General features: G+C 47.6%; 2 protein-coding genes across 9 annotated transcripts in view; one reads left to right on the top strand and one right to left on the bottom strand.

Annotated features, from left to right (window-relative positions):
- Positions 1-20,484, bottom strand: part of LOXL3 (lysyl oxidase like 3) — an 82,398-nt gene extending 61,914 nt beyond the window's left edge. For 3 of the 6 annotated variants that reach the window (XM_056538992.1, XM_056539309.1, XM_056539387.1), the window contains exons 1-2: positions 20,347-20,484; positions 12,509-12,628 (exon numbers count right to left, since the gene is read on the bottom strand). The gene's annotated coding sequence lies outside the window, so the exon portion shown is untranslated. The other 3 variants (XM_056539076.1, XM_056539164.1, XM_056539241.1) reach the window with 3 other exon arrangements.
- M1AP (meiosis 1 associated protein) overlaps positions 20,424-27,778 on the top strand; it is a 53,534-nt gene continuing 46,179 nt past the window's right edge. For 2 of the 3 annotated variants that reach the window (XM_056539661.1, XM_056539501.1), the window contains exons 1-4: positions 20,424-20,571; positions 24,745-24,955; positions 25,036-25,221; positions 27,585-27,747. In XM_056539661.1, coding sequence (XP_056395636.1) covers positions 24,746-24,955; positions 25,036-25,221; positions 27,585-27,747 — 559 coding nt within the window. In that variant the 5' untranslated portion in view covers positions 20,424-20,571; position 24,745. Of the gene's footprint in view, positions 20,572-24,698; positions 24,956-25,035; positions 25,222-27,584; positions 27,748-27,778 lie in introns of all 3 variants that reach the window. The other variant, XM_056539585.1, reaches the window with a different exon arrangement.

Below are 27,778 nucleotides of genomic sequence, written 5' to 3'. Positions count from 1 at the left end.
TGCACCCTCTCCTGTATCACTCTTACTCTGCACCCTCTCCTGTATCACACTTACTCTGCACCCTCTCCTGTATCACTCTTACTCTACACCCTCTCCTGTATCACACTCTTACTCTGCACCCTGTCCTGTATCACACTCTTACTCTGCACCCTCTCCTGTATCATACTCTTACTCTGCACCCTCTCCTGTAAAACAGTCTTACTCTGCACCCTCTCCTGTATCACTCTTACTCTGCACCCTCTCCTGTATCACACTCTTACTCTGCACCCTGTCCTGTATCACACTCTTACTCTGTCCCCTCTCCTGTATCTTACTCTTACTCTGCACCCTCTCCTGTATCACACTCTTACTCTGCACCCTCTCCTGTATCACACTCTTAATCTGCACCCTCTTCTGTATCACACTCTTACTCTGCACCCTCTCCTGTAAAACAGTCTTACTCTGCACCCTCTTCTGTATCACACTCTTACTCTGCATCCTCTCCTGTATCACTCTTACTCTGCACCCTCTCCTGTATAACACTCTTACTCTGCACCCTCTCCTGTATCACTCTTACTCTGCACCCTCTCCTGTATCACACTCTTACTCTGCACCCTCTCCTGTATCACACTCTTACTCTGCACCCTCTCCTGTATCACACTCTTACTCTGCACCCTCTCCTGTATCACACTCTTACTCTGCACCCTCTCCTGTATCACACTCTTACTCTGCACCCTCTCCTGTATCACTCTTACTCTGCACCCTCTCCTGTATCACACTCTTACTCTGCACCCTGTCCTGTATCACACTCTTACTCTGCACCCTCTCCTGTACCATACTCTTACTCTGCACCCTCTCCTGTAAAACAGTCTTACTCTGCACCCTCTCCTGTATCACTCTTACTCTGCACCCTCTCCTGTATCACACTCTTACTCTGCACCCTGTCCTGTATCACACTCTTACTCTGCCCCCTCTCCTGTATCTTACTCTTACTCTGCACCCTCTCCTGTATCACACTCTTACTCTGCACCCTCTCCTGTATCACACTTAATCTGCACCCTCTTCAGTATCACACTCTTACTCTGCACCCTCTCCTGTAAAACAGTCTTACTCTGCACCCTCTTCTGTATCACTCTTACTCTGCATCCTCTCCTGTATCACTCTTACTCTGCACCCTCTCCTGTATAACACTCTTACTCTGCACCCTCTCCTGTATCACTCTTACTCTGCACCCTCTCCTGTATCACACTCTTACTCTGCACCCTCTCCTGTATCACACTCTTACTCTGCACCCTCTCCTGTATCACACTCTTACTCTGCACCCTCTCCTGTATCACTCTTACTCTGCACCCTCTCCTGTATCATACTCTTACTCTGCACCCTCTCCTGTATCACACTCTTACTCTGCACCTTCTCCTGTATCACACTCTTACTCTGCACCCTCTCCTGTATCACACTCTTCCTCTGCACCCTCTCCTGTATCACTCTTACTCTGCACCATCTCCTGTATCATACTCTTACTCTGCACCCTCTCCTGTATCACACTCTTAATCTGCACCCTCTCCTGTATCATACTCTTACTTTGCACTCTCTCCTGTATCACACTCTTACTCTGCACCCTCTCCTGTAAAACAGTCTTACTCTGCACCCTCTCCTGTATCACTCTTACTCTGCACCCTCTCCTGTATCACTCTTACTCTGCACCCTCTCCTGTATCACACTCTTACTCTGCACCCTCTCCTGTATCACACTCTTACTCTGCACCCTCTCTTGTATCACACTCTTCCTCTGCACCCTCTCCTGTATCACACTCTTCCTCTGCACCCTCTCCTGTATCACACTCTTACTCTGCACCCTCTCCTGTATCACACTCTTACTCTGCCCCCTCTCCTGTATCATACTCTTACTCTGCACCCTCTCCTGTATCACACGCTTACTCTGCACCCTCTCTTGTATCACTCTTACTCTGCACCCTCTTCTGTATCACACTCTTACTCTGCACCCTCTCCTGTATCACAGTCTTACTCTGCACCCTCTCCTGTATCATACTCTTACTCTGCACCCTCTCCTGTATCACACTCTTACTCTGCACCCTCTTCTGTATCACACTCTTACTCTGCCCCCTCTCCTGTATCATACTCTTACTCTGCACCCTCTCCTGTATCACACTCTTACTCTGCACCCTCTTCTGTATCACACTCTTACTCTGCACCCTCTCCTGTATCACACTCTTACTCTGCACCCTCTCCTGTATCACACTCTTCCTCTGCACCCTCTCCTGTATCACACTCTTACTCTGCACCCTCTCCTGTTTCCCACTCCTACTCTGCACCCTCTTCTGTATCACACTGTTACTCTGCACCCTCTCCTGTATCACACTCTTATTCTGCACCCTCTCCTGTATCATACTCTTACTCTGCACCCTCTACTGTATCACAGTCCTACTCTGCACCCTCTTCTGTATCACATTGTTACTCTGCACCCTCTCCTGTATCACACTCTTACTCTGTACCCTCTCCTGTATCACACTCTTACTCTGCACCCTCTCCTGTATCACACACTTACTCTGCACCCTCTACTGTATCACATTGTTACTCTGCACCCTCTCCTGTATCACACTCTTACTCTGCACCCTCTCCTGTATCACTCTTACTCTGCACCCTCTCCTGTATCACACTCTTACTCTGCACCCTCTCCTGTATCACACTCTTACTCTGCACCCTCTCCTGTATCACACTCTTACTCTGCACCCTCTCCTGTATCACACTCTTACTCTGCACCCTCTCCTGTATCACTCTTATTCTGCACCCTCTCCTGTATCACACTCTTACTCTGCACCCTCTCCTGTATCACAGTCTTACTCTGCACCATCTCCTGTATCACACTCTTACTCTGCACCCTCTCCTGTATCACACTCTTACTCTGCACCCTCTCCTGTATCACACTCTTACTCTGCACCCTCTCCTGTATCACACTCTTACTCTGCACCCTCTCCTGTATCACTCTTACTCTGCACCCTCTCCTGTATCACACTCTTACTCTGCACCCTCTCCTGTATCACACTCTTACTCTGCACCCTCTCCTGTATCACACTCTTCCTCTGCACCCTCTCCTGTATCACACTCTTACTCTGCACCCTCTCCTGTATCACACTCTTACTCTGCCCCCTCTCCTGTATCATACTCTTACTCTGCACCCTCTCCTGTATCACACTCTTACTCTGCACCCTCTTCTGTATCACACTCTTACTCTGCACCCTCTCCTGTATCACAGTCTTACTCTGCACCCTCTCCTGTATCACACTCTTACTCTGCCCCCTCTCCTGTATCATACTCTTACTCTGCACCCTCTCCTGTATCACACTCTTACTCTGCCCCCTCTCCTGTATCACACTCTTACTCTGCACCCTCTCCTGTATCACACTCTTACTCTGCACCCTCTCTTGTATCACTCTTACTCTGCACCCTCTTCTGTATCACACTCTTACTCTGCACCCTCTCCTGTATCACACTCTTACTCTGCACCCTCTCCTGTATCACTCTTACTCTGCACCCTCTTCTGTATCACACTTACTCTGCACCCTCTCCTGTATCACACTCTTACTCTGCACCCTCTCCTGTATCACACTCTTCCTCTGCACCCTCTCCTGTATCACACTCTTACTGTCACGATGCCGGCTGGCAGGTAGTGGATCCTCTGTGCCAGAGAGGGATTGGCGTGGACCGTGCTAGTGGACCGGTTCTAAGCCACTACTGGTTTTCACCAGAGCCCGCCGCAAAGCGGGTTGGTCTTGCTGCGGCGGTAGTGACCAGGTCGTATCCACTAGCAACGGCTCACCTCTCTGGCTGCTGAAGATAGGCGCGGTACAAGGGAGTAGGCAGAAGCAAGGTCGGACGTAGCAGAAGGTCGGGGCAGGCAGCAAGGATCGTAGTCAGGGGCAACGGCAGAAGGTCTGGAAACACAGGCAAGGAACACACAAGGAACGCTTTCACTGGCACTAAGGCAACAAGATCCGGCAAGGGAGTGCAAGGGAAGTGAGGTAATATAGGGAAGTGCACAGGTGATTACCCTAATTGGAACCACTGCGCCAATCAGCGGCGCAGTGGCCCTTTAAATCGCAGAGACCCGGCGCGCGCGCGCCCTAGGGAGCGGGGCCGCGCGCGCCGGGACAGAACAGACGGGGAGCGAGTCAGGTAGGGGAGCCGGGGTGCGCATCGCGAGCGGGCGCTACCCGCATCGCGAATCGCATCCCGGCTGGCAGCGGGATCGCAGCGCCCCGGGTCAGAGGACGTGACCGGAGCGCTGCAGCGGAGAGAGTGAAGTGAGCGCTCCGGGGAGGAGCGGGGACCCGGAGCGCTCGGCGTAACAGTACCCCCCCCCTTGGGTCTCCCCCTCTTCTTGGAGCCTGAGAACCTGAGGAGCAGACTTTTGTCAAGGATGTTGTCCTCAGGTTCCCAGGATCTCTCTTCAGGACCACAACCCTCCCAGTCTACTAAAAAAAAATTTTTCCCTCTGACCTTTTTGGTAGCCAAAATTTCCTTGACCGAGAAGACGTCCGAGGAGCCGGAAACAGGAGTGGGAGGAACAGATTTGGGAGAAAAACGGTTGAGGATGAGTGGTTTGAGAAGAGAGACGTGAAAGGCATTAGGGATACGAAGAGAAGGAGGAAGAAGAAGTTAATAAGAGACAGGATTAATTTGACACAAAATTTTGAAAGGACCAAGATAGCGTGGTCCCAACTTGTAGCTAGGGACACGGAAGCGGACATATTTAGCGGAGAGCCATACCTTGTCTCCAGGGGAAAAAACGGGGGGAGCTCTTCTTTTCTTATCCGCGAACCTCTTCATGCGTGAAGAAGCCTGTAAGAGAGAATTTTGGGTCTCTCTCCATATAATGGAAAGGTCACGAGAAATTTCATCCACAGCGGGCAGACCAGAGGGCAAGGGGGTAGGGAGGGGGGGAAGAGGGTGACGGCCGTACACCACGAAAAATGGGGATTTGGAGGAAGATTCAGAGACCCTGAAGTTATACGAGAATTCGGCCCATGGAAGGAGATCTGCCCAGTCATCCTGGCGGGAGGAAACAAAATGTCGCAAATAATCACCCAAGATCTGGTTAATTCTTTCTACTTGTCCATTGGACTGGGGATGATATGCAGAGGAAAAATTTAATTTAATCTTGAGTTGTTTACAGAGAGCCCTCCAGAATTTAGACACGAATTGGACACCTCTATCCGAGACAATCTGCGTAGGCAACCCGTGAAGACGAAAAATGTGTACAAAAAATTGTTTAGCCAACTGAGGCGCAGAAGGATGACCAGGAAGAGGGATGAAATGTGCCATTTTGGAGAATCGATCAACGACCACCCAAATAACAGTGTTGCCACGGGAAGGGGGTAAATCAGTAATAAAATCCATACCAATCAGAGACCAAGGCTGTTCGGGGACAGGCAGAGGATGAAGAAAACCAGCGGGCTTCTGGCGAGGAGTCTTATCCCGGGCACAGATAGTGCAGGCTCGCACAAAGTCCCCAACATCCGTCTCCAGAGTCGGCCACCAATAGAAGCGGGAGATGAGTTGCAAAGATTTCTTGATGCCCGCATGACCTGCGAGATGGGAGGAGTGACCCCATTTGAGGATTCCGAGGCGTTGGCGTGGAGAAACAAAGGTCTTTCCTGGAGGAGTCTGCCTGATGGAGGCAGGAGAAGTAGAGATCAGGCAGTCAGGTGGAATGATGTGTTGCGGAGGGAGATCAACTTCTGAGACATCCGAGGAACGAGAGAGAGCATCGGCCCTAATGTTCTTATCGGCAGGACGAAAGTGAATCTCAAAATTAAATCGGGCAAAGAACAGAGACCACCGGGCCTGGCGAGGATTCAGCCGTTGGGCAGACTGGAGGTAGGAGAGGTTCTTGTGGTCGGTGTAGATAATAACAGGAAATCTTGATCCCTCCAGCAGATGCCTCCATTCCTCAAGTGCTAACTTAATGGCTAGAAGCTCTCGATCCCCGATGGAGTAGTTCCTCTCCGCTGGAGAGAAGGTCCTAGAGAAAAAACCACAAGTGACAGCATGCCCGGAAGAATTTTTTTGTAGAAGAACAGCTCCAGCTCCCACTGAGGAGGCATCAACCTCCAATAGGAAGGGTTTGGAAGGGTCAGGTCTGGAGAGCACGGGAGCCGAAGAAAAGGCAGACTTGAGTCGTTTAAAGGCGTCTTCTGCTTGAGGAGGCCAGGACTTGGGATCAGCATTTTTTTTGGTTAAAGCCACGATAGGAGCCACAATGGTAGAAAAATGTGGAATAAATTGCCTGTAATAATTGGCGAACCCCAAAAAGCGTTGGATAGCACGGAGTCCGGAGGGGCGTGGCCAATCTAAGACGGCAGAGAGTTTGTCTGGATCCATCTGTAGTCCCTGGCCAGAGACCAAATATCCTAGAAAAGGAAGAGATTGGCATTCAAACAGACATTTCTCAATCTTGGCATAGAGTTGGTTGTCACGAAGTCTCTGAAGAACCATACGGACATGCTGGCGGTGTTCTTCTAGATTGGCAGAAAAAATTAGGATATCGTCCAGATATACAACAACACAGGAGTATAACAGATCACGAAAAATTTCATTGACAAAGTCTTGGAAGACGGCAGGGGCATTGCACAGTCCAAAGGGCATGACCAGATACTCAAAGTGTCCATCTCTGGTGTTAAATGCCGTTTTCCACTCGTCCCCCTCTCTGATGCGGATGAGGTTATAGGCGCCTCTTAAGTCCAATTTAGTGAAGATGTGGGCACCTTGGAGGCGATCAAAGAGTTCAGAGATGAGGGGTAAGGGGTAGCGGTTCTTAACCGTGATTTTATTAAGACCGCGGTAGTCAATGCAAGGACGTAGGGAGCCATCTTTTTTGGACACAAAGAAAAATCCGGCTCCGGCAGGAGAGGAGGATTTACGGATAAAGCCCTTTTTTAGATTCTCCTGGACGTATTCGGACATGGCAAGAGTCTCTGGGGCAGAGAGAGGATAAATTCTGCCCCGGGGTGGAGTAGTGCCCGGGAGGAGGTCGATAGGGCAATCATAAGGCCTGTGAGGAGGTAGAGTCTCAGCTTGTTTTTTGCAGAAAACATCCGCGAAGTCCATATAGGCCTTAGGGAGACCGGTTACAGGAGGAACCACAGAGTTACGGCAAGGGTTACTGGGAACCGGTTTTAGACAGTTCTTGGAACAAGAGGACCCCCAACTCTTGATCTCCCCAGTGGACCAATCCAGGGTTGGGGAATGAAGTTGAAGCCAGGGAAGTCCAAGGAGAATTTCTGAGGTGCAATTGGGGAGGACCAAAAGTTCAATCCTCTCATGATGAGATCCGATGCTCATAAGAAGGGGCTCCGTGCGGAAACGTATGGTACAGTCCAATCTTTCATTATTTACACAATTGATGTAGAGGGGTCTGGCGAGACTGGTCACCGGGATGTTGAACCTGTTGACGAGAGAGGCCAAAATAAAATTTCCTGCAGATCCAGAGTCCAAGAAGGCCACAGCAGGGAAGGAGAAGGCAGAGGCAGACATCCGCACAGGCACTGTAAGACGTGGAGAAGCAGAGTAGACATCAAGGACTGTCTCACCTTTGTGCGGAGTCAGCGTACGTCTTTCCAGGCGGGGAGGACGGATAGGACAATCCCTCAGGAAGTGTTCGGTACTAGCACAGTACAGGCAGAGGTTCTCCATACGGCGTCGTGTCCTCTCTTGAGGTGTCAGGCGAGACCGGTCGACCTGCATAGCCTCCACGGCGGAAGGCACAAGAACAGATTGCAGGGGACCAGAGGAGAGAGGAGCCGAGGAGGAGAAACGCCTCGTGCGAACAGAGTCCATATCTTGGCGGAGTTCCTGACGCCTTTCGGAAAAACGCATGTCAATGCGAGTGGCTAGGTGAATAAGTTCATGTAGATTAGCAGGAATTTCTCGTGCGGCCAGAACATCTTTAATGTTGCTGGATAGGCCTTTTTTGAAGGTCGCGCAGAGGGCCTCATTATTCCAGGACAATTCTGAAGCAAGTGTACGGAACTGTACGGCATACTCGCCAACGGAAGAATTACCCTGGACCAGGTTCAACAGGGCAGTCTCAGCAGAAGAGGCTCGGGCAGGTTCCTCAAAGACACTTCGGATTTCCGAGAAGAAGGAGTGTACAGAGGCAGTGACGGGGTCATTGCGGTCCCAGAGCGGTGTGGCCCATGACAGGGCTTTTCCGGACAGAAGACTGACTACGAAAGCCACCTTAGACCTTTCAGTGGGAAACAGGTCCGACATCATCTCCAGATGCAGGGAACATTGGGAAAGAAAGCCACGGCAAAACTTAGAGTCCCCATCAAATTTATCCGGCAAGGATAAGCGTATCCCAGGAGCGGCCACTCGCTGCGGAGGAGGTGCAGGAGCTGGCGGAGGAGATGACTGCTGAAGCTGTGGTAGTAACTGTTGTAGCATAACGGTCAGTTGAGACAGCTGTTGGCCTTGTTGCGCTATCTGTTGTGACTGCTGGGCGACCACCGTGGTGAGGTCAGCGACAACTGGCAGAGGAACTTCAGCGGGATCCATGGCCAGATCTACTGTCACGATGCCGGCTGGCAGGTAGTGGATCCTCTGTGCCAGAGAGGGATTGGCGTGGACCGTGCTAGTGGACCGGTTCTAAGCCACTACTGGTTTTCACCAGAGCCCGCCGCAAAGCGGGTTGGTCTTGCTGCGGCGGTAGTGACCAGGTCGTATCCACTAGCAACGGCTCACCTCTCTGGCTGCTGAAGATAGGCGCGGTACAAGGGAGTAGGCAGAAGCAAGGTCGGACGTAGCAGAAGGTCGGGGCAGGCAGCAAGGATCGTAGTCAGGGGCAACGGCAGAAGGTCTGGAAACACAGGCAAGGAACACACAAGGAACGCTTTCACTGGCACTAAGGCAACAAGATCCGGCAAGGGAGTGCAAGGGAAGTGAGGTAATATAGGGAAGTGCACAGGTGATTACCCTAATTGGAACCACTGCGCCAATCAGCGGCGCAGTGGCCCTTTAAATCGCAGAGACCCGGCGCGCGCGCGCCCTAGGGAGCGGGGCCGCGCGCGCCGGGACAGAACAGACGGGGAGCGAGTCAGGTAGGGGAGCCGGGGTGCGCATCGCGAGCGGGCGCTACCCGCATCGCGAATCGCATCCCGGCTGGCAGCGGGATCGCAGCGCCCCGGGTCAGAGGACGTGACCGGAGCGCTGCAGCGGAGAGAGTGAAGTGAGCGCTCCGGGGAGGAGCGGGGACCCGGAGCGCTCGGCGTAACACTTACTCTGCACCCTCTTCTGTATCACACTCTTACTCTGCACCCTCTTCTGTATCACACTGTTACTCTGCACCCTCTCCTGTATCACACTCTTATTCTGCACCCTCTCCTGTATCATACTCTTACTCTGCACCCTCTACTGTATCACAGTCCTACTCTGCACCCTCTTCTGTATCACATTGTTACTCTGCACCCTCTCCTGTATCACACTCTTACTCTGTACCCTCTCCTGTATCACACTGTTACTCTGCACCCTCTCCTGTATCACACTCTTATTCTGCACCCTCTCCTGTATCATACTCTTACTCTGCACCCTCTACTGTATCACAGTCCTACTCTGCACCCTCTTCTGTATCACATTGTTACTCTGCACCCTCTCCTGTATCACACTCTTACTCTGCACCCTCTCCTGTATCACACTCTTACTCTGTACCCTCTCCTGTATCACACTCTTACTCTGCACCCTCTCCTGTATCACACACTTACTCTGCACCCTCTACTGTATCACATTGTTACTCTGCACCCTCTCCTGTATCACACTCTTAGTCTGCACCCTCTCCTGTATCACACTCTTACTCTGCACCCTCTCCTGTATCACTCTTATTCTGCACCCTCTCCTGTATCACACTCTTACTCTGCACCCTCTCCTGTATCACACTCTTACTCTGCACCCTCTCCTGTATCACACTCTTACTCTGCACCCTCTCCTGTATCACACTCTTACTCTGCACCCTCTCCTGTATCACTCTTATTCTGCACCCTCTCCTGTATCACAGTCTTACTCTGCACCCTCTCCTGTATCACACTCTTACTCTGCACCCTCTCCTGTATCATACTCTTCCTCTGCACCCTCTCCTGTATCACACTCTTACTCTGCACCCTCTTTTGTATCACACTCTTACTCTGCACCCTCTCCAGTATCACACTCTTACTCTGCACCCTCTCCTGTATCACACACTTACTCTGCACCCTCTCCTGTATCACACTCTTCCTCTGCACCCTCTCCTGTATCACACACTTACTCTGCCCCCTCTCCTGTTTCACACTCTTACTCTGCACCCTCTCCTGTATCACACACTTACTCTGCCCCCTCTCCTGTTTCACACTCTTACTCTGCACCCTCTCCTGTATCACACACTTACTCTGCACCCTCTCCTGTTTCACACTCTTCCTCTGCACCTTCTCCTGTATCACACACTTACTCTGCCCCCTCTCCTGTATCACACTCTTACTCTGCACCCTCTCCTGTATCACTCTTACTCTGCACCCTCTTCTGTATCACACTCTTACTCTGCACTCTCTACTGTATCACAGTCCTACTCTGCACCATCTTCTGTATCACATTGTTACTCTGCACCCTCCTGTATTATATTATTACTCTGCACCCTCTCCTGTATCAAACTCTTACTCTGCACCCTCTCCTGTATCACACTCTTACTCTGCACCCTCTCCTGTATCACACTTACTCTGCACCCTCTCCTGTATCACACTCTTACTCTGCACCCTCTCCTGTATCACGCTCTTACTCTGCACCCTCTCCTGTATCACACTCTTACTCTGCACCCTCTCCTGTATCACACTCTTACTCTGCACCCTCTCCTGTATCACACTCTTACTCTGCACCCTCTCTTGTATCACACTCTTACTCTGCACCCTCTCCTGTATCACACTTACTCTGCACCCTCTCCTGTATCACTCTTACTCTGCACCCCCTCTTGTATCACACTCTTACTCTGCACCCTCTCCTGTATCACTCTTACTCTGCACCCTCTCCTGTATCACACTCTTACTCTGCACCCTCTCCTGTATCACTCTTACTCTGCACCCTCTCCTGTATCACACTCTTACTCTGCACCCTCTCCTGTATCACACTCTTACTCTGCACCCTCTCCTGTATCACACTTACTCTGCACCCTCTCCTGTATCATACTCTTACTCTGTGCCCTCTTCTGTATCACACTCTTACTCTTCACCCCCTCCTGTATCACACTTACTCTGCACCCTCTGCTGTATCATACTCTTATTCTGCACCCTCTCCTGTATCACTCTTACTCTGCACCCTCTCCTGTATCACACTCTTACTCTGCACCCTCTCCTGTATCACACTCTTACTCTGCACCCTCTCCTGTATCACTCTTACTCTGCACCCTCTCCTGTATCACACTCTTACTCTGCACCCTCTCCTGTATCACACTTACTCTGCACCCTCTCCTGTATCACACTCTTACTCTGCACCCTCTCCTGTATCACGCTCTTACTCTGCACCCTCTCCTGTATCACACTCTTCCTCTGCACCCTCTCCTGTATCACACTCTTACTCTGCACCCTCTCCTGTATCACACTCTTACTCTGCACCCTCCTGTGTCACACTTACTCTGCACCCTCTCCTGTATCAAACTCTTACTCTGCACCCTCTCCTGTATCACACTCTTACTCTGCACCCTCTCCTGTATCACACTCTTACTCTGCACCCTCTCCTGTATCACACTTACTCTGCACCCTCTCCTGTATCACACTCTTACTCTGCACCCTTCTGTGTCACACTTACTCTGCACCCTCTCCTGTATCACACTTACTCTGCACCCTCTTGATTGGGACCCATCTCCTGAATTTCTGCCCCCTCTCATGTCATAGTGTACACACTTTTCATCACCTTATCACACAGAGATCTTTATAGCGGTCTCACTTACCTTTAGAAGTCTCCTTGCATGCACAAAAACTTTTCCCAAATTCCCTTCTTCCTGTTCCTCCTCTTGCCGTCTCCCCTCTCCTCCTTCACTCTCTTCAGCGTGGTCACTCGCTCTGAGACTTCCCTAGTGCTCTTCCCCCACTGTCTCTCTAGCTCTGACTGTTTCAGTGTTCATACTTTTTCCCCCCCTCTCTGTCCCAAAGGATTTGAAGCAAATAAGGAATGAGCGAAGGGGGGGCTGTGAGTGCCACATACACACACCTAACCAAACAAAAACACATCCATGTGAATGCACACTTACAGCCGACCTATGTGCAGCCTCAGGACACTCTCAAAACACTTTATTTTCATTATTTTACCTTTAATTCACTATAAAGAATGCATCTTATGTAAGCAGCCCCGTGGTGGAGCCCGGGGAGATGAGATCTCTACATCACACCCCCATGCTCAAGCCACAGAATGTTTCCCTGCTCTGCATTCTGTAAACTACCCAAAAGGCTGCGTCTCCCAGCAGCGATGATATAAAAGGAGCGGCCCATGTAACTCACATGTATGTGGAAAATGTTTCTGGAGGTTATATCAGTGCTGCAGATTTATAAGAGACGCGATGATATCAGTCACATATGATGTAAATGTCTAAGGAGATTGAAATTTTATCGTGTTCAGTTCTGAAAAACAAAATGTCGAAATATCAAACGTCAGATAAAACAATATCACTGTAAAAAGTCATAATAATGGTCTATTCACACGCACAGTATTCTGCGCAGATTTCAATATAAACTGAACACAGCTTGAAATCCTGCGCATCAGATCTGCTCAGAATACCGTACGTGTGAACAGACCCTAAAAGTTTCAATGTCAGACTCCAGTGACCTACAAGACACCCCCTGAGGACCGGAATCATAAGAGATTAATAACACCGACACATGTGGCGTCACCACATCCCCGATACCTCAGAACGTCGTCTAGAGTAAGAAGCCTAACTGGACGGAAGTATGGTTTTTTTTGTAGACTACATAACTATGAAAGCAATTAACATACCTCAGGTGAAAGGAGCTTTTATACCGCACTGGTCATACTGGTGTTACTTTATACCGCACTGGTCATACTGGTGTTACTTTATACCGCACTGGTCATACTGGTGTTACTTTATACCGCACTGGTCATACTGGTGTTACTTTATACCGCACTGGTCATACTGGTGTTACTTTATACCGCACTGGTCTTACTGGTGTTACTTTATACCGCACTGGTGATACTGGTGTTACTTTATACCACACTGGTGATACTGGTGTTACTTTATACCGCACGGGTGATACTGGTGTTACTTTATACCGCACTGGTCATACTGGTGTTACTTTATACCGCACTGGTCATACTGGTGTTACTTTATACCGTACTGGTGATACTGGTGTTACTTTATACCGCACGGGTGATACTGGTGTTACTTTATACCACACTGGTGATACTGGTGTTACTTTATACCGCACGGGTGATACTGGTGTTACTTTATACCGCACTGGTCATACTGGTGTTACTTTATACCGCACTGGTCATACTGGTGTTACTTTATACCGTACTGGTGATACTGGTGTTACTTTATACCGCACTGGTCATACTGCTGTTACTTTATACCACACTGGTCATACTGGTGTTACTTTAAACCGCACTGGTGATACTGGTGTTACTTTATACCGCACTGGTGATACTGGTGTTACTTTATACCGCACTGGTCATACTGGTGTTACTTTATACCGTACTGGTGATACTGGTGTTACTTTATACCGCACTGGTCATACTGCTGTTACTTTATACCACACTGGTCATACTGGTGTTACTTTAAACCGCACTGGTGATACTGGTGTTACTTTATACCGCACTGGTGATACTGGTGTTACTTTATACCGCACTGGTCATATTGCTGTTACTTTATACCGCACTGGTGATACTGGTGTTACTTTATACCGCACTGGTCATACTGGTGTTACTTTATACCGCACTGGTGACACTGGTGTTACTTTATACCGCACTGGTCATACTGGTGTTACTTTATACCGCACTGGTGATACTGGTGTTACTTTATACCGCACTGGTCATACTGGTGTTACTTTATACCGCACTGGTGATACTAGTGTTACTTATACTTCAGGTCTACAAGTTAACAAACTATAAGTACTGCATCCCCCAGAGGCTTAGACTCTACACTACTATAACCCCCATTATCTCCTCACCACTATAACCCCCATTATCTCCTCACCACTATAACCTCCATTATCTCCTCACCACTATATCCTCCATTATCTCCTCACCACTATAACCCCCATTATCTCCTCACCACTATAACCCCCATTATCTCCTCACCACTATAACCCCCATTATCTCCTCACCACTATAACCGCCATTATCTCCTCATCACTATAACCCCCATTATCTCATCACCACTATAACCCCCATTATCTCCTCACCACTATAACCCCCATTATCTCCCCACTACTATAACCCCATTATCTCCCCACTACTATAACCCCCATTATCTCCTCACCACTATAACCCCCATTATCTCCTCATCACTTTAACCTCCATTATCTCCTCACCACTATAACCCCCATTATCTCCTGACTACTATATCCCCCATTATCTCCTCACTACTATAACCCCCATTATCTCCTCACCACTATAACCCCCATTATCTCCCCACTACTATAACCCCATTATCTCCCCACTACTATAACCCCCATTATCTCCTCACCACTATAACCCCCATTATCTCCTCATCACTTTAACCTCCATTATCTCCTCACCACTATAACCCCCATTATCTCCACTATAACCTCCATTATCTCCTGACTACTATATCCCACCTTATCTCCTCACCACTATATCCCCCATTATCTCCTCACCACTATAACCCCCATTATCTCCACTATAACCTCCATTATCTCCTCACCACTATAACCCCCATTATCTCCACTATAACCTCCATTATCTCCTCACCACTATAACCCCCATTATCTCCACTATAACCTCCATTATCTCCTCACCACTATATCCCCCATTATCTCCTCACCACTATAACCTCCATTATCCCCTCGCCACTATAACCCCCATTATCTCACCACTAATATAATCCCCATTATCTCCTCACCACTATAACCCCCATTATCTCCTCATCACTATAACCCCCATTATCTCCTCACCACTATAACCCCCATTATTTCCTCACCACTATAACACCCATTATCTCCTCACTACTATATCCTCCATTATCTCCTCACCACTATAACCCCCATTATCTCCTCACCACTATAACCTCCATTATCTCCTCACCACTATAACCCCCATTATCTCCTCACCACTATAACATCCATTATCTCCTCACCACTATAACCCCATTATCTCCCCACTACTATAACCCCCATTATCTCCTCACCACTATAACCCCCATTATCTCCTCATCACTTTAACCTCCATTATCTCCTCACCACTATAACCCCCATTATCTCCTCACCACTATAACCCCCATTATCTCCCCACTACTATAACCCCATTATCTCCCCACTACTATAACCCCCATTATCTCCTCACCACTATAACCCCCATTATCTCCTCATCACTTTAACCTCCATTATCTCCTCACCACTATAACCCCCATTATCTCCACTATAACCTCCATTATCTCCTGACTACTATATCCCACCTTATCTCCTCACCACTATATCCCCCATTATCTCCTCACCACTATAACCCCCATTATCTCCACTATAACCTCCATTATCTCCTCACCACTATAACCCCCATTATCTCCACTATAACCTCCATTATCTCCTCACCACTATAAACTCCATTATCTCCTCACCACTATATCCCCCATTATCTCCTCACCACTATAACCTCCATTATCCCCTCGCCACTATAACCCCCATTATCTCACCACTATATCCCCCATTATCCCCTCACTAATATAATCCCCATTATCTCCTCACCACTATAACCCCCATTATCTCCTCATCACTATAACCCCCATTATCTCCTCCCCACTATAACCCCCATTATTTCCTCACCACTATAACACCCATTATCTCCTCACTACTATAACCTCCATTATCTCCTCACTACTATAACCCCCATTATTTCCTCACCACTATAACACCCATTATCTCCTCACCACTATAACCCCCATTATCTCCTCACCACTATAACATCCATTATCTCCTCACCACTATATCCTCCATTATCTCCTCACCACTATAACCCCCATTATCTCCTCACCACTATAACATCCATTATCTCCTCACCACTATAACCTCCATTATCTCCTCACCACTATAACCCCCATTATCTCCTCACCACTATAACCCCCATTATCTCCCCACTACTATAACCCCATTATCTCCCCACTACTATAACCCCATTATCTCCCCACTACTATAACCCCCATTATCTCCTCACCACTATAACCTCCATTATCTCCTCATCACTATAACCCCCATTATCTCCTCACCACTATAACCCCCATTATCTCCCCACTACTATAACCCCATTATCTCCCCACTACTATAACCCCCATTATCTCCTCACCACTATAACCCCCATTATCTCCCCACTACTATAACCCCCATTATCTCCTCACCACTATAACCCCCATTATCTCCTCACCAATATAACCCCCATTCTCTCCTCACCACTATAACATCCATTATCTCCTCACCACTATAACCCCCATTATCTCCACTATAACCTCCATTATCTCCTCACCACTATAACATCCATTATCTCCTCACTACTATAACCTCCATTATCTCCTCACCACTATAACCTCCATTATCTCCTCACCACTATAACCCCCATTATCTCTTCACCACTATATCCCCCATTATCTCCTCACCACTATAACCCCCATTATCTCCTCACCACTATAACATCCATTATCTCCTCACCACTATAACCCCCATTATCTCCTCACCACTATAACCCCCATTATCTCCACTATAACCCCCATTATCTCCTCACCACTATAACCCCCATTATCTCCTCACCACTATAACCTCCATTATCTCCTCACCACTATAACCCCCATTATCTCCTCACCACTATAACATCCATTATCTCCTCACCACTATATCCTCCATTATCTCCTCACCACTATAACCTCCATTATCTCCTCACCACTATAACCCCCATTATCTCCTCACCACTATAACATCCATTATCTCCTCACCACTATAACCTCCATTATCTCCTCACCACTATAACCCCCATTATCTCCTCACCACTATAACCTCCATTATCTCCTCACCACTATAACCCCCATTATCTCCCCACTACTATAACCCCATTATCTCCCCACTACTATAACCCCATTATCTCCCCACTACTATAACCCCCATTATCTCCTCACCACTATAACCTCCATTATCTCCTCACCACTATAACCCCCATTATCTCCCCACTACTATAACCCCATTATCTCCCCACTACTATAACCCCCATTATCTCCTCACCACTATAACCCCCATTATCTCCCCACTACTATAACCCCCATTATCTCCTCACCACTATAACCCCCATTATCTCCTCACCAATATAACCCCCATTCTCTCCTCACCACTATAACATCCATTATCTCCTCACCACTATAACATCCATTATCTCCTCACTACTATAACCTCCATTATCTCCTCACCACTATAACCTCCATTATCTCCTCACCACTATAACCCCCATTATCTCCTCACCACTATATCCCCCATTATCTCCTCACCACTATAACATCCATTATCTCCTCACCACTATATCCTCCATTATCTCCTCACCACTATAACCTCCATTATCTCCTCACCACTATAACCTCCATTATCTCCTCACCACTATAACCCCCATTATCTCCTCACCACTATAACATCCATTATCTCCTCACCACTATAACCTCCATTATCTCCTCACCACTATAACCCCCATTATCTCCTCACCACTATAACCTCCATTATCTCCTCACCACTATAACCCCCATTATCTCCCCACTACTATAACCCCATTATCTCCCCACTACTATAACCCCATTATCTCCCCACTACTATAACCCCCATTATCTCCTCACCACTATAACCTCCATTATCTCCTCATCACTATAACCCCCATTATCTCCTCACCACTATAACCCCCATTATCTCCCCACTACTATAACCCCATTATCTCCCCACTACTATAACCCCCATTATCTCCTCACCACTATAACCCCCATTATCTCCCCACTACTATAACCCCCATTATCTCCTCACCACTATAACCCCCATTATCTCCTCACCAATATAACCCCCATTCTCTCCTCACCACTATAACATCCATTATCTCCTCACCACTATAACCCCCATTATCTCCACTATAACCTCCATTATCTCCTCACCACTATAACATCCATTATCTCCTCACTACTATAACCTCCATTATCTCCTCACCACTATAACCTCCATTATCTCCTCACCACTATAACCCCCATTATCTGCTCACCACTATATCCCCCATTATCTCCTCACCACTATAACCCCCATTATCTCCTCACCACTATATCCCCTATTATCTCCTCACTACTATAACCTCCATTATCTCCTCACCACTATAACCCCCATTATCTCCTCACCACTATATCCCCCATTATCTCCTCACCACTATAACCCCCATTATCTCCTCACCACTATAACCCCCATTATCTCCACTATAACCCCCATTATCTCCTCACCACTATAACCCCCATTATCTCCTCACCACTATAACCTCCATTATCTCCTCACCACTATAACCCCCATTATCTCCTCACAACTATATCCTCCATTATCTCCTCACCACTATAACCTCCATTATCTCCTCATCACTATAACCCCCATTATCTCATCACCACTATAACCCCCATTATCTCCTCACCACTATAACCCCCATTATCTCCTCACCACTATAACCTCCATTATCTCCTCACCACTATAACCCCCATTATCTCCTCACCACTATATCCTCCATTATCTCCTGACTACTATAACCCCCATTATCCCCTCACCAATATAATCCCCATTATCTCCTCACCACTATAACATCCATTATCTCCTCACCACTATAACCTCCATTATCTCCTCACCACTATAACCTCCATTATCTCCTCACCACTATAACCTCCATTATCTCCCCACTACTATAACCTCCATTATCTCCTCACCACTATATCCTCCATTATCTCCTGACTACTATAACCCCCATTATCTCCTGACTACTATAACCCCCATTATCCCCTCACCAATATAATCCCCATTATCTCCTCACCACTATAACCCCCATTATCTCCTCACCACTATAGCCCCCATTATCTCCTCACCACTATAACCTCCATTATCTCCTCACTACTATAACCTCCATTATCTCCTCCCCACTATAACCCCATTATCTCCTGACTACTATAACCTCCATTATCTCCTCACCACTATATCCTCCATTATCTCCTGACTACTATAACCCCCATTATCCCCTCACCAATATAATCCCCATTATCTCCTCACCACTATAACATCCATTATCTCCTCACCACTATAACCTCCATTATCTCCTCACTACTATAACCTCCATTATCTCCTCACCACTATAACCTCCATTATCTCCTCACCACTATAACCTCCATTATCTCCTGACTACTATAACCCCCATTATCCCCTCACCAATATAATCCCCATTATCTCCTCACCACTATAACATCCATTATTTCCTCACCACTATATCCTCCATTATCTCCTGACTACTATAACCCCCATTATCTCCTCACCACTATAACCTCCATTATCTCCTCACCACTATAACCTCCATTATCTCCCCACTATAACCTCCATTATCCCCTCACCAATATAATCCCCATTATCTCCTCACCACTATAACCCCCATTATCTCCTCACCACTATAACCTCCATTATCTCCTCACCACTATAACCTCCATTATCTCCCCACTATAACCCCCATTATCCCCTCACCAATATAATCCCCATTATCTCCTCACCACTATAACATCCATTATCTCCTCACCACTATATCCTCCATTATCTCCTCACTACTATAACCTCCATTATCTCCTCCCCACTATAACCCCCATTATCTCCTCACCACTATAACCTCCATTATCTCCTCACTACTATAACCCCCATTATCTCCTCACCACTATAACCCCCATTATCCCCTCACCACTATATCCTCCATTATCTCCTCACCACTATAACCCCCATTATCTCCTCCCCACTATAACCCCCATTATCTCCTCACCACTATAACCCCTATTATCTCCTCACTACTATAACCCCCATTATCCTCTACAATTTTCGGCGGACCCTGAGGTAATGTCTCCTGAGTCTTGTGGTACCTGTAGTTGAGGTCTCGCGCAGTTGGCGGGTTCCGCTCGTCCGCCTTTGATTGGCTGACGGCCGCGTCCGTCCTGCTGCTAGTGGGCGGGTCTATCGCCTATTGGCTGCGTCTGGTACCGCGCGCCCGATAAGAGAAACCGGGACCTGAAAGAGGAAGAACGGGACAGAACCGAGGAGAGACGGAAAGAACAAGACCGAGTAGAGACAAAGAGAACAGGACTGAGGTGATAATATAAGAACAGGACTGAGGTGACGGGATAAGAACAGGACTGAGGTGATGGGATAAGAATAAGACTGAGGTGATGGAATAAGATCAGGACTGAGGTGATGGGATAAGAACAGGACTGAGGTGATGGGATAAGAATAAGACTGAGGTGATGGAATAAGATCAGGACTGAGGTGATGGGATAAGATCAGGACTGAGGTGATGGGATAAGATCAGGACTGAGGTGATGGGATAAGAACAGGAATGAGGTGATGGAATAAGAACAGGACTGAGGTGATGGGATAAGAACAGGACTGAGGTGATGGGATAAGAACAGGACTGAGGTGATGGGATTAGATCAGGACTGAGGTGATGGGATAAGATCAGGACTGAGGTGATGGGATAAGATCAGGACTGAGGTGATGGGATAAGATCAGGACTGAGGTGATGGGATAAGATCAGGACTGAGGTGATGGGATAAGAACAGGACTGAGGTGATGGGATAAGATCAGGACTGAGGTGATGGGATAAGAACAGGACTGAGGTGATGGGATAAGAACAGGACTGAGGTGATGGGATAAGATCAGGACTGAGGTGATGGGATAAGAACAGGACTGAGGTGATGGGATAAGATCAGGACTGAGGTGATGGGATAAGAACATGACTGAGGTGATGGGATAAGATCAGGACTGAGGTGATGGGATAAGAACAGGACTGAGGTGATGGAATAAGAACAGGACTGATGTGATGGGATAAGATCAGGACTGAGGTGATGGAATAAGATCAGGACTGAGGTGATGGGATAAGATCAGGACTGAGGTGATGGGATAAGATCAGGACTGAGGTGATAGGATAAGAACAGGACTGAGGTGATGGGATAAGATCAGAACTGAGGTGATGGGATAAGAACAGGACTGAGGTGATGGGATAAGATCAGGACTGAGGTGATGGGATAAGAACAGGAATGAGGTGATGGAATAAGAACAGGACTGAGGTGATGGAATAAGATCAGGACTGAGGTGATAGGATAAGAACAGGACTGAGGTGATGGGATAAGATCAGAACTGAGGTGATGGGATAAGAACAGGACTGAGGTGATGGGATAAAATCAGGACTGAGGTGATGGGATAAGAACAGGAATGAGGTGATGGAATAAGAACAGGACTGAGGTGATGGGATAAGAACAGGACTGAGGTGATGGGATAAGATCAGGACTGAGGTGATGGGATAAGAACAGGACTGAGGTGATAGGATAAGAACAGGACTGAGGTGATGGGATAAGATCAGGACTGAGGTGATGGGATAAGAACAGGACTGAGGTGATGGGATAAGAACAGAACTGAGGTGATGGGATAAGAACAGGACTGAGGTGATGGGATAAGATCAGGACTGAGGTGATGGGATAAGAACAGGACTGAGGTGATGGAATAAGAACAGGACTGAGGTGATAATATAAGAACAGGACTGAGGTGACGGGATTAGAACAGGACTGAGGTGATGGGATAAGAACAGGACTGAGGTGATGGGATAAGAACAGGACTGAGGTGATGAGAAAAGAACAGGCCTGAGGTGATGGGATAAGAACAGGACTGAAGTGATGGGATAAGAACAGGACTGAGGTGATGGGATAAGATCAGGACTGTGGTGATGGGATAAGAACAGGACTGAGGTGATGGGATAAGAACAGGACTGAGGTGATGGGATAAGAACAGGACTGAGGTGATGGGATAAGAACAGAACTGAGGTGATGGGATAAGAACAGGACTGAGGTGATGGGATAAGAACAGGACTGAGGTGATGGGATAAGAACAGAACTGAGGTGATGGAATAAGAACAGGACTGAGGTGATGGGATAAGAACAGGACTGAGGTGATGGGATAAGATCAGGACTGAGGTGATGGGATAAGATCAGGACTGAGGTGATGGGATAAGAACAGGACTGAGGTGATATTATAAGAACAGGACTGAGGTGATGGGATAAGAACAGGACTGAGGTGATGGGATAAGAACAGGACTGAGGTGATAATTTAAGAACAAGACTGAGGTGATGGGATAAGAACAGGAATGAGGTGATGGAATAAGATCAGGACTGAGGTGATAGGATAAGAGCAGGACTGAGGTGATGGGATAAGATCAGTACTGAGGTGATGGGATAAGATCAGGACTGAGGTGACGGGATAAGATCAGGACTGAGGTGACGGGATAAGAACAGGACTGAGGTGACGGGATAAGAACAGGACTGAGGTGATGGGATAAGATCAGGACTGAGGTGATGGGATAAGATCAGGACTGAGGTGATGGGATAAGAACAGGACTGAGGTGATGGGATAAGATCAGGACTGAGGTGATGGGATAAGATCAGGACAGAGGTGATGGGATAAGAACAGGAATGAGGTGATGGGATAAGAACAGGACTGAGGTGATGGGATAAGATCAGGACAGAGGTGATGGGATAAGAACGGGACTGAGGCGATGGGATAAGAACAGGACTGAGGTGATGGAATAACAACAGGACTGAGGTGATGGAATAAGAACAGAACTGAGGTGATGGGATAAGAACAGGACTGAGGTGATGGGATTAGATCAGGACTGAGGTGATGGGATTAGATCAGGACTGAGGTGATGGGATAAGAACAGGAATGAGGTGATGGGATAAGAATAGGAATTAGGTGATGGGATTAGGTCAGGACTGAGGTGATGGGATTAGATCAGGACTGAGGTGATGGGATTAGATCAGGACTGAGGTGATGGAATAAGAACAGGACTGAGGTGATGGGATAAGAACAGGACTGAGGTGATGGGATAAGATCAAGACTGAGTTGATGATATAAGAACAGGACTGAGGTGATGGGATAAGAACAGGACTGAGGTGATGGAATAATATCAGGACTGAGGTGATGGGATAAGAACAGGACTGATGTGATGGGATAAGAACAGAACTGAGGTGATGGAATAATATCAGGACTGAGGTGATGGAATAAGAACAGGACTGAGGTGATGGGATAAGAACAGGACTGAGGTGATGGAATAATATCAGGACTGAGGTGATGGGATAAGATCAGGACTGATGTGATGGGATAAGAACAGGACTGAGGTGATGGGATAAGAACAGGACTGAGGTGATGGAATAAGATCAGGACTGAGGTGATAGGATAAGAGCAGGACTGAGGTGATGGGATAAGATCAGGACTGAGGTGATAATATAAGAACAGGACTGAGGCGATGGGATAAGAATAGGAATGAGGTGATGGAATAAGATCAGGACTGAGGTGATAGGATAAGAACAGGACTGAGGTGATGGGATAAGAACAGGACTGAGGTAATGGGATAAGAACAGGAATGAGGTGATGGGATAAGAACAGGAATGAGGTGATGGGATAAGATCAGGACTGAGGTGATGGGATAAGATCAGGACTGAGGTGATGGGATAAGATCAGGACTGAGGTGATGGGATAAGAACAGGACTGAGGTGATGGGATAAGATCAGGACTGAGGTGATGGGATAAGATCAGGACTGAGGTGATGGGATAAGATCAGGACTGAGGTGATGGGATAAGAACAGGACTGAGGTGATGGGATAAGATCAGGACTGAGGTGATAGGATAAGATCAGGACTGAGGTGATGGGATAAGATCAGGACTGAGGTGATGGGATAAGATCAGGACTGAGGTGATGGGATAAGAACAGGACTAAGGTGATGGGATAAGATCAGGACTGAGGTGATGGGATAAGATCAGGACTGAGGTGATGGGATAAGATCAGGACTGAGGTGATGGGATAAGAACAGGACTGAGGTGATGGGATAAGATCAGGACTGAGGTGATAGGATAAGATCAGGACTGAGGTGATGGGATAAGATCAGGACTGAGGTGATGGGATAAGATCAGGACTGAGGTGATGGGATAAGATCAGGACTGAAGTGATGGGATAAGATCAGGACTGAGGTGATGGGATAAGATCAGGACTTTGGCTTTTTCTGTGACTATTCCATAATTGCAGTTTTTTGCCTTGTCCTGGTAAACCCCGTGGCCAGGAACTCCTGTATGTCCATGCGGTATGTCGCTGCTCTCTGCCGTTCCATTGTTTGTCAGGACTGCGCCTGATCCCTTTGAAGCTTCTTGGGCTTCCTTGTAACTTTTTCTTCAGTGTTTTCCCTCTGTCCAAGGTGACTGTTCTCCATTTCGTTGCTCAGGATGTTTTCCCGTTCGGCCGCTGAGCATATCAGTGTCTACCCTCGTGTGCTGGTGTTAGATGTGAACCCCCCAGGATGGGCTGTGGTGAAGTCTGTACTGTGTGAGGCGCTCAGTAATGTCCTGTGTCTAGGAGCAGCCACTGCACAACCGGGAGAACGACTGAGTATATATACCGTAAGAGAGAGACACCAGTGCCTGCTCCCACTGCTGGTAAGAAGGTATTGTACCTCCACACTGTAGGTAAGTCACTGTACATAGTCATCTGATGTGTTTTCTGTCTCTCTGTGTAGGACATGAGAGGAAATCTGTTTCGCCTCCAGCGATGTCTATCTGAGCTGAAGACTCTACCAGTGGAAGGTTGTGGAGCTCTGAGGAACAGGACGCTTTCCATGGCGGTGTTGGACTCCCTGCAGCAGAACAAGCAGCGGATGCTGCATAACTCCTCCGGGGCCACACTACACAGCTGTCTTGTGGAGGTGATGGGCCCCATTCTGGCTCACATGTCAACATTCTGGGGTCCTCACTGTACTTGAGCAGGAGTGTTCAACCTGGCAGTATATATACAGTACATGCTAGTAGTGAGAGCTGACCTGAGAGCACCTGCTTCTGTAAACTGAGATTTTCTTTATCTCTTACTTCCATATTCTTCATTTTTTGTGTGATGTTATATTTTATTTGAGAAGCCCTTTAAAGGGCTTAGTTCAGTATGAGAATATTTTATTTAAATAAGACCCAATATGTATAATTTAATAATATAATGTTATAACAAATAGTACTGGATTCAGCATGCTTTTGCATGATTAATCACTGACAGGTAGTTGTGTAGTCCTCTCATTATCAATCTGATGTTGTCTCAGGAACTTACCGGCTCCTCCCTCTCTTCTAACAGGAAGTTGTGTAATCCTCTCATTGTCAATGTGGTGTTGTTTTAGCAGCTCCCCAGGCTTTTCCCTCTCTCTGAAGACAATGCTTCATCCACTGCTGTTTCAGTAGTGGTGGTTGGAACTTGTCTCTGAGGTCTAGTCCTGCCCCCTGAGTGATGTCATCACCCCTTATCAGCATCTACAGCTACACCATCATTTATACACATAAATATCTTTATTTCGGCAACAATAGAAGAAAATGGAGCACAACCTGAAGATCCTGCTTCAACGGTGATGAACATAAATAGGACATTTTCCCCACGACACGAGCAGAGCTGGAAGGCAGGAGCATTCACACGTTGACAGCCACTGTTTCACGCCATTCGACGTTTCCTCAGGCCCCGGTGACCCGGGTTATATCTTACACATCTATCTACGTGAAGCACTCCCTCCCATTCCTGGTCTGCTAAGGACTGATACCCCGACTTTTTGCCTGTCAGCATATCTTTTGGGATTCCCACAGGCAGTGCCTGGTTTCTCTTGTTTGTTGATCTTTATTTCGGCATTTAAGGAGAATTTGGTGAGTTTACAGCATGCTGCATTGTGCTAAGCAGACAGGGGAATGAATACAGCAGGTGCTGCAACCACATTGTGCTGAGAAATGCAACAACTCTGGGCGAGAACTGGCAGAATTGCTGTGGTAGATTAGTAGACAGGGTGGAAGGACTGTGATAAGATGCTGAGGGAAAGAAATGCATTCTGGGAATTGTGATACTGAGCAACTGCTCAACCAGGAAGTACAGGACTAAGACCCCCAAAACAAAAGGATTTTTTTTTTTTAATTAGTTTTATTTCAAGTGAAAAGAAACACAGGCTATACAAATGTAAAATTACATAAAAAAAATCCAGACAAGGTCTATGAAACATAAATAGTAAAAAAAAAAAAAAAAACAAGTACAGCTCCAGCATATATTCCTGACATAGAAAAGCTAGTACACTGCAGTATACTGATATATCATGATATATCGGTTCATCGGCAAATACATGTCAGACTAATTATCCTGTTGTCCGTTCTGCACCAGAAGGTCGACAGACATCTAACATTTACATGGTTCACAAAGCTCCCCTTACTTTATCAATTTATTTCGGACATTTCCTATTCTTATAAACAATGTGTGAAAATTGTATTGACCAACTTCTTCCACCTAGTAAGAGTAGGAGGTCTCATGTGCATCCAGCAGAGGGCAGCCGCATTTCGCGCCAAAAGCCACACTTCCGTGGGAAAATACGAGAAGGTACCAAATCAGTGAATCCTTCGTAATGGGGGGAACTGTCAGACTAAACACCAACTAAGACAGATGAGCAATGCTGGACACTTCTGCTGCATTTTTATGGTTTCATTTTATAATTTTTTTTTACCTGACATCAGAATACATCTTAAAGGGATAGGGGATATGATGTCTGACCGTGGGGGTCCCGCCGCTGGGGAGCCCCGCAATCTTGCATTCGGCACCCACCTCTTTGAGCTGCACGCCGCGCTGCCAGCACACAAACTTCCGGGTGCTGACCACGGGGCCGGAGTATCGTGACGTCACCCCCTGCCCCCGCTATGCAAGTCTATGGGAGGGGGCGTGACGGCCGTCACGCCCCCTCCCATAGACTTGCATAGCGGGGGCGGGGCGTGATACGGGGGCAGAGTCGTGACATCACGATACTCCGGCCCCTTGGTCGCACCCGGCAGTTTGTGAGCTGGCAGCATGATGTGCAGCTCAAAGAGGTGGGTGCCGAATGCAAGATTGCGGGGGTCCCCAGCGGCAGGACCCCCACGGTCAGACATCTTATCCCCTATCCTTTGAGTAGGGGATATGATGTCTTAGGGCCGGAGTACCCCTTTAAAATACTCTGAATTCCCTGTATGTGTGTAACCCGCAGATTTGTTCAGGTCGCCCACCAGTAATTCCTTGTTTTCTCATTAGGTGACTATTGTCTCCACTCGGCCAGGACGTGAGCTCATCTGTGACCTGGATGATGGTTTGCAGGACGCTGATCTGAGTACGTTGCGTCGGCTGCTTGTTCTCCACATCTCATCTGAGCTGGAGGAGAGCGGGTCTCCAGAACCTGAGACGCCTCCAGGCCAGGGTATGAGGGACCCTTATGTGTCAGATAGTGA

This window comes from Hyla sarda, chromosome 1 (genome assembly GCF_029499605.1).
Source record: "Hyla sarda isolate aHylSar1 chromosome 1, aHylSar1.hap1, whole genome shotgun sequence".
Taxonomy (NCBI): Eukaryota; Metazoa; Chordata; class Amphibia; order Anura; family Hylidae; genus Hyla; species Hyla sarda.
Note: the sequence above shows the minus strand (reverse complement) of the source record. Positions and strands in the feature narration are given on the sequence as shown.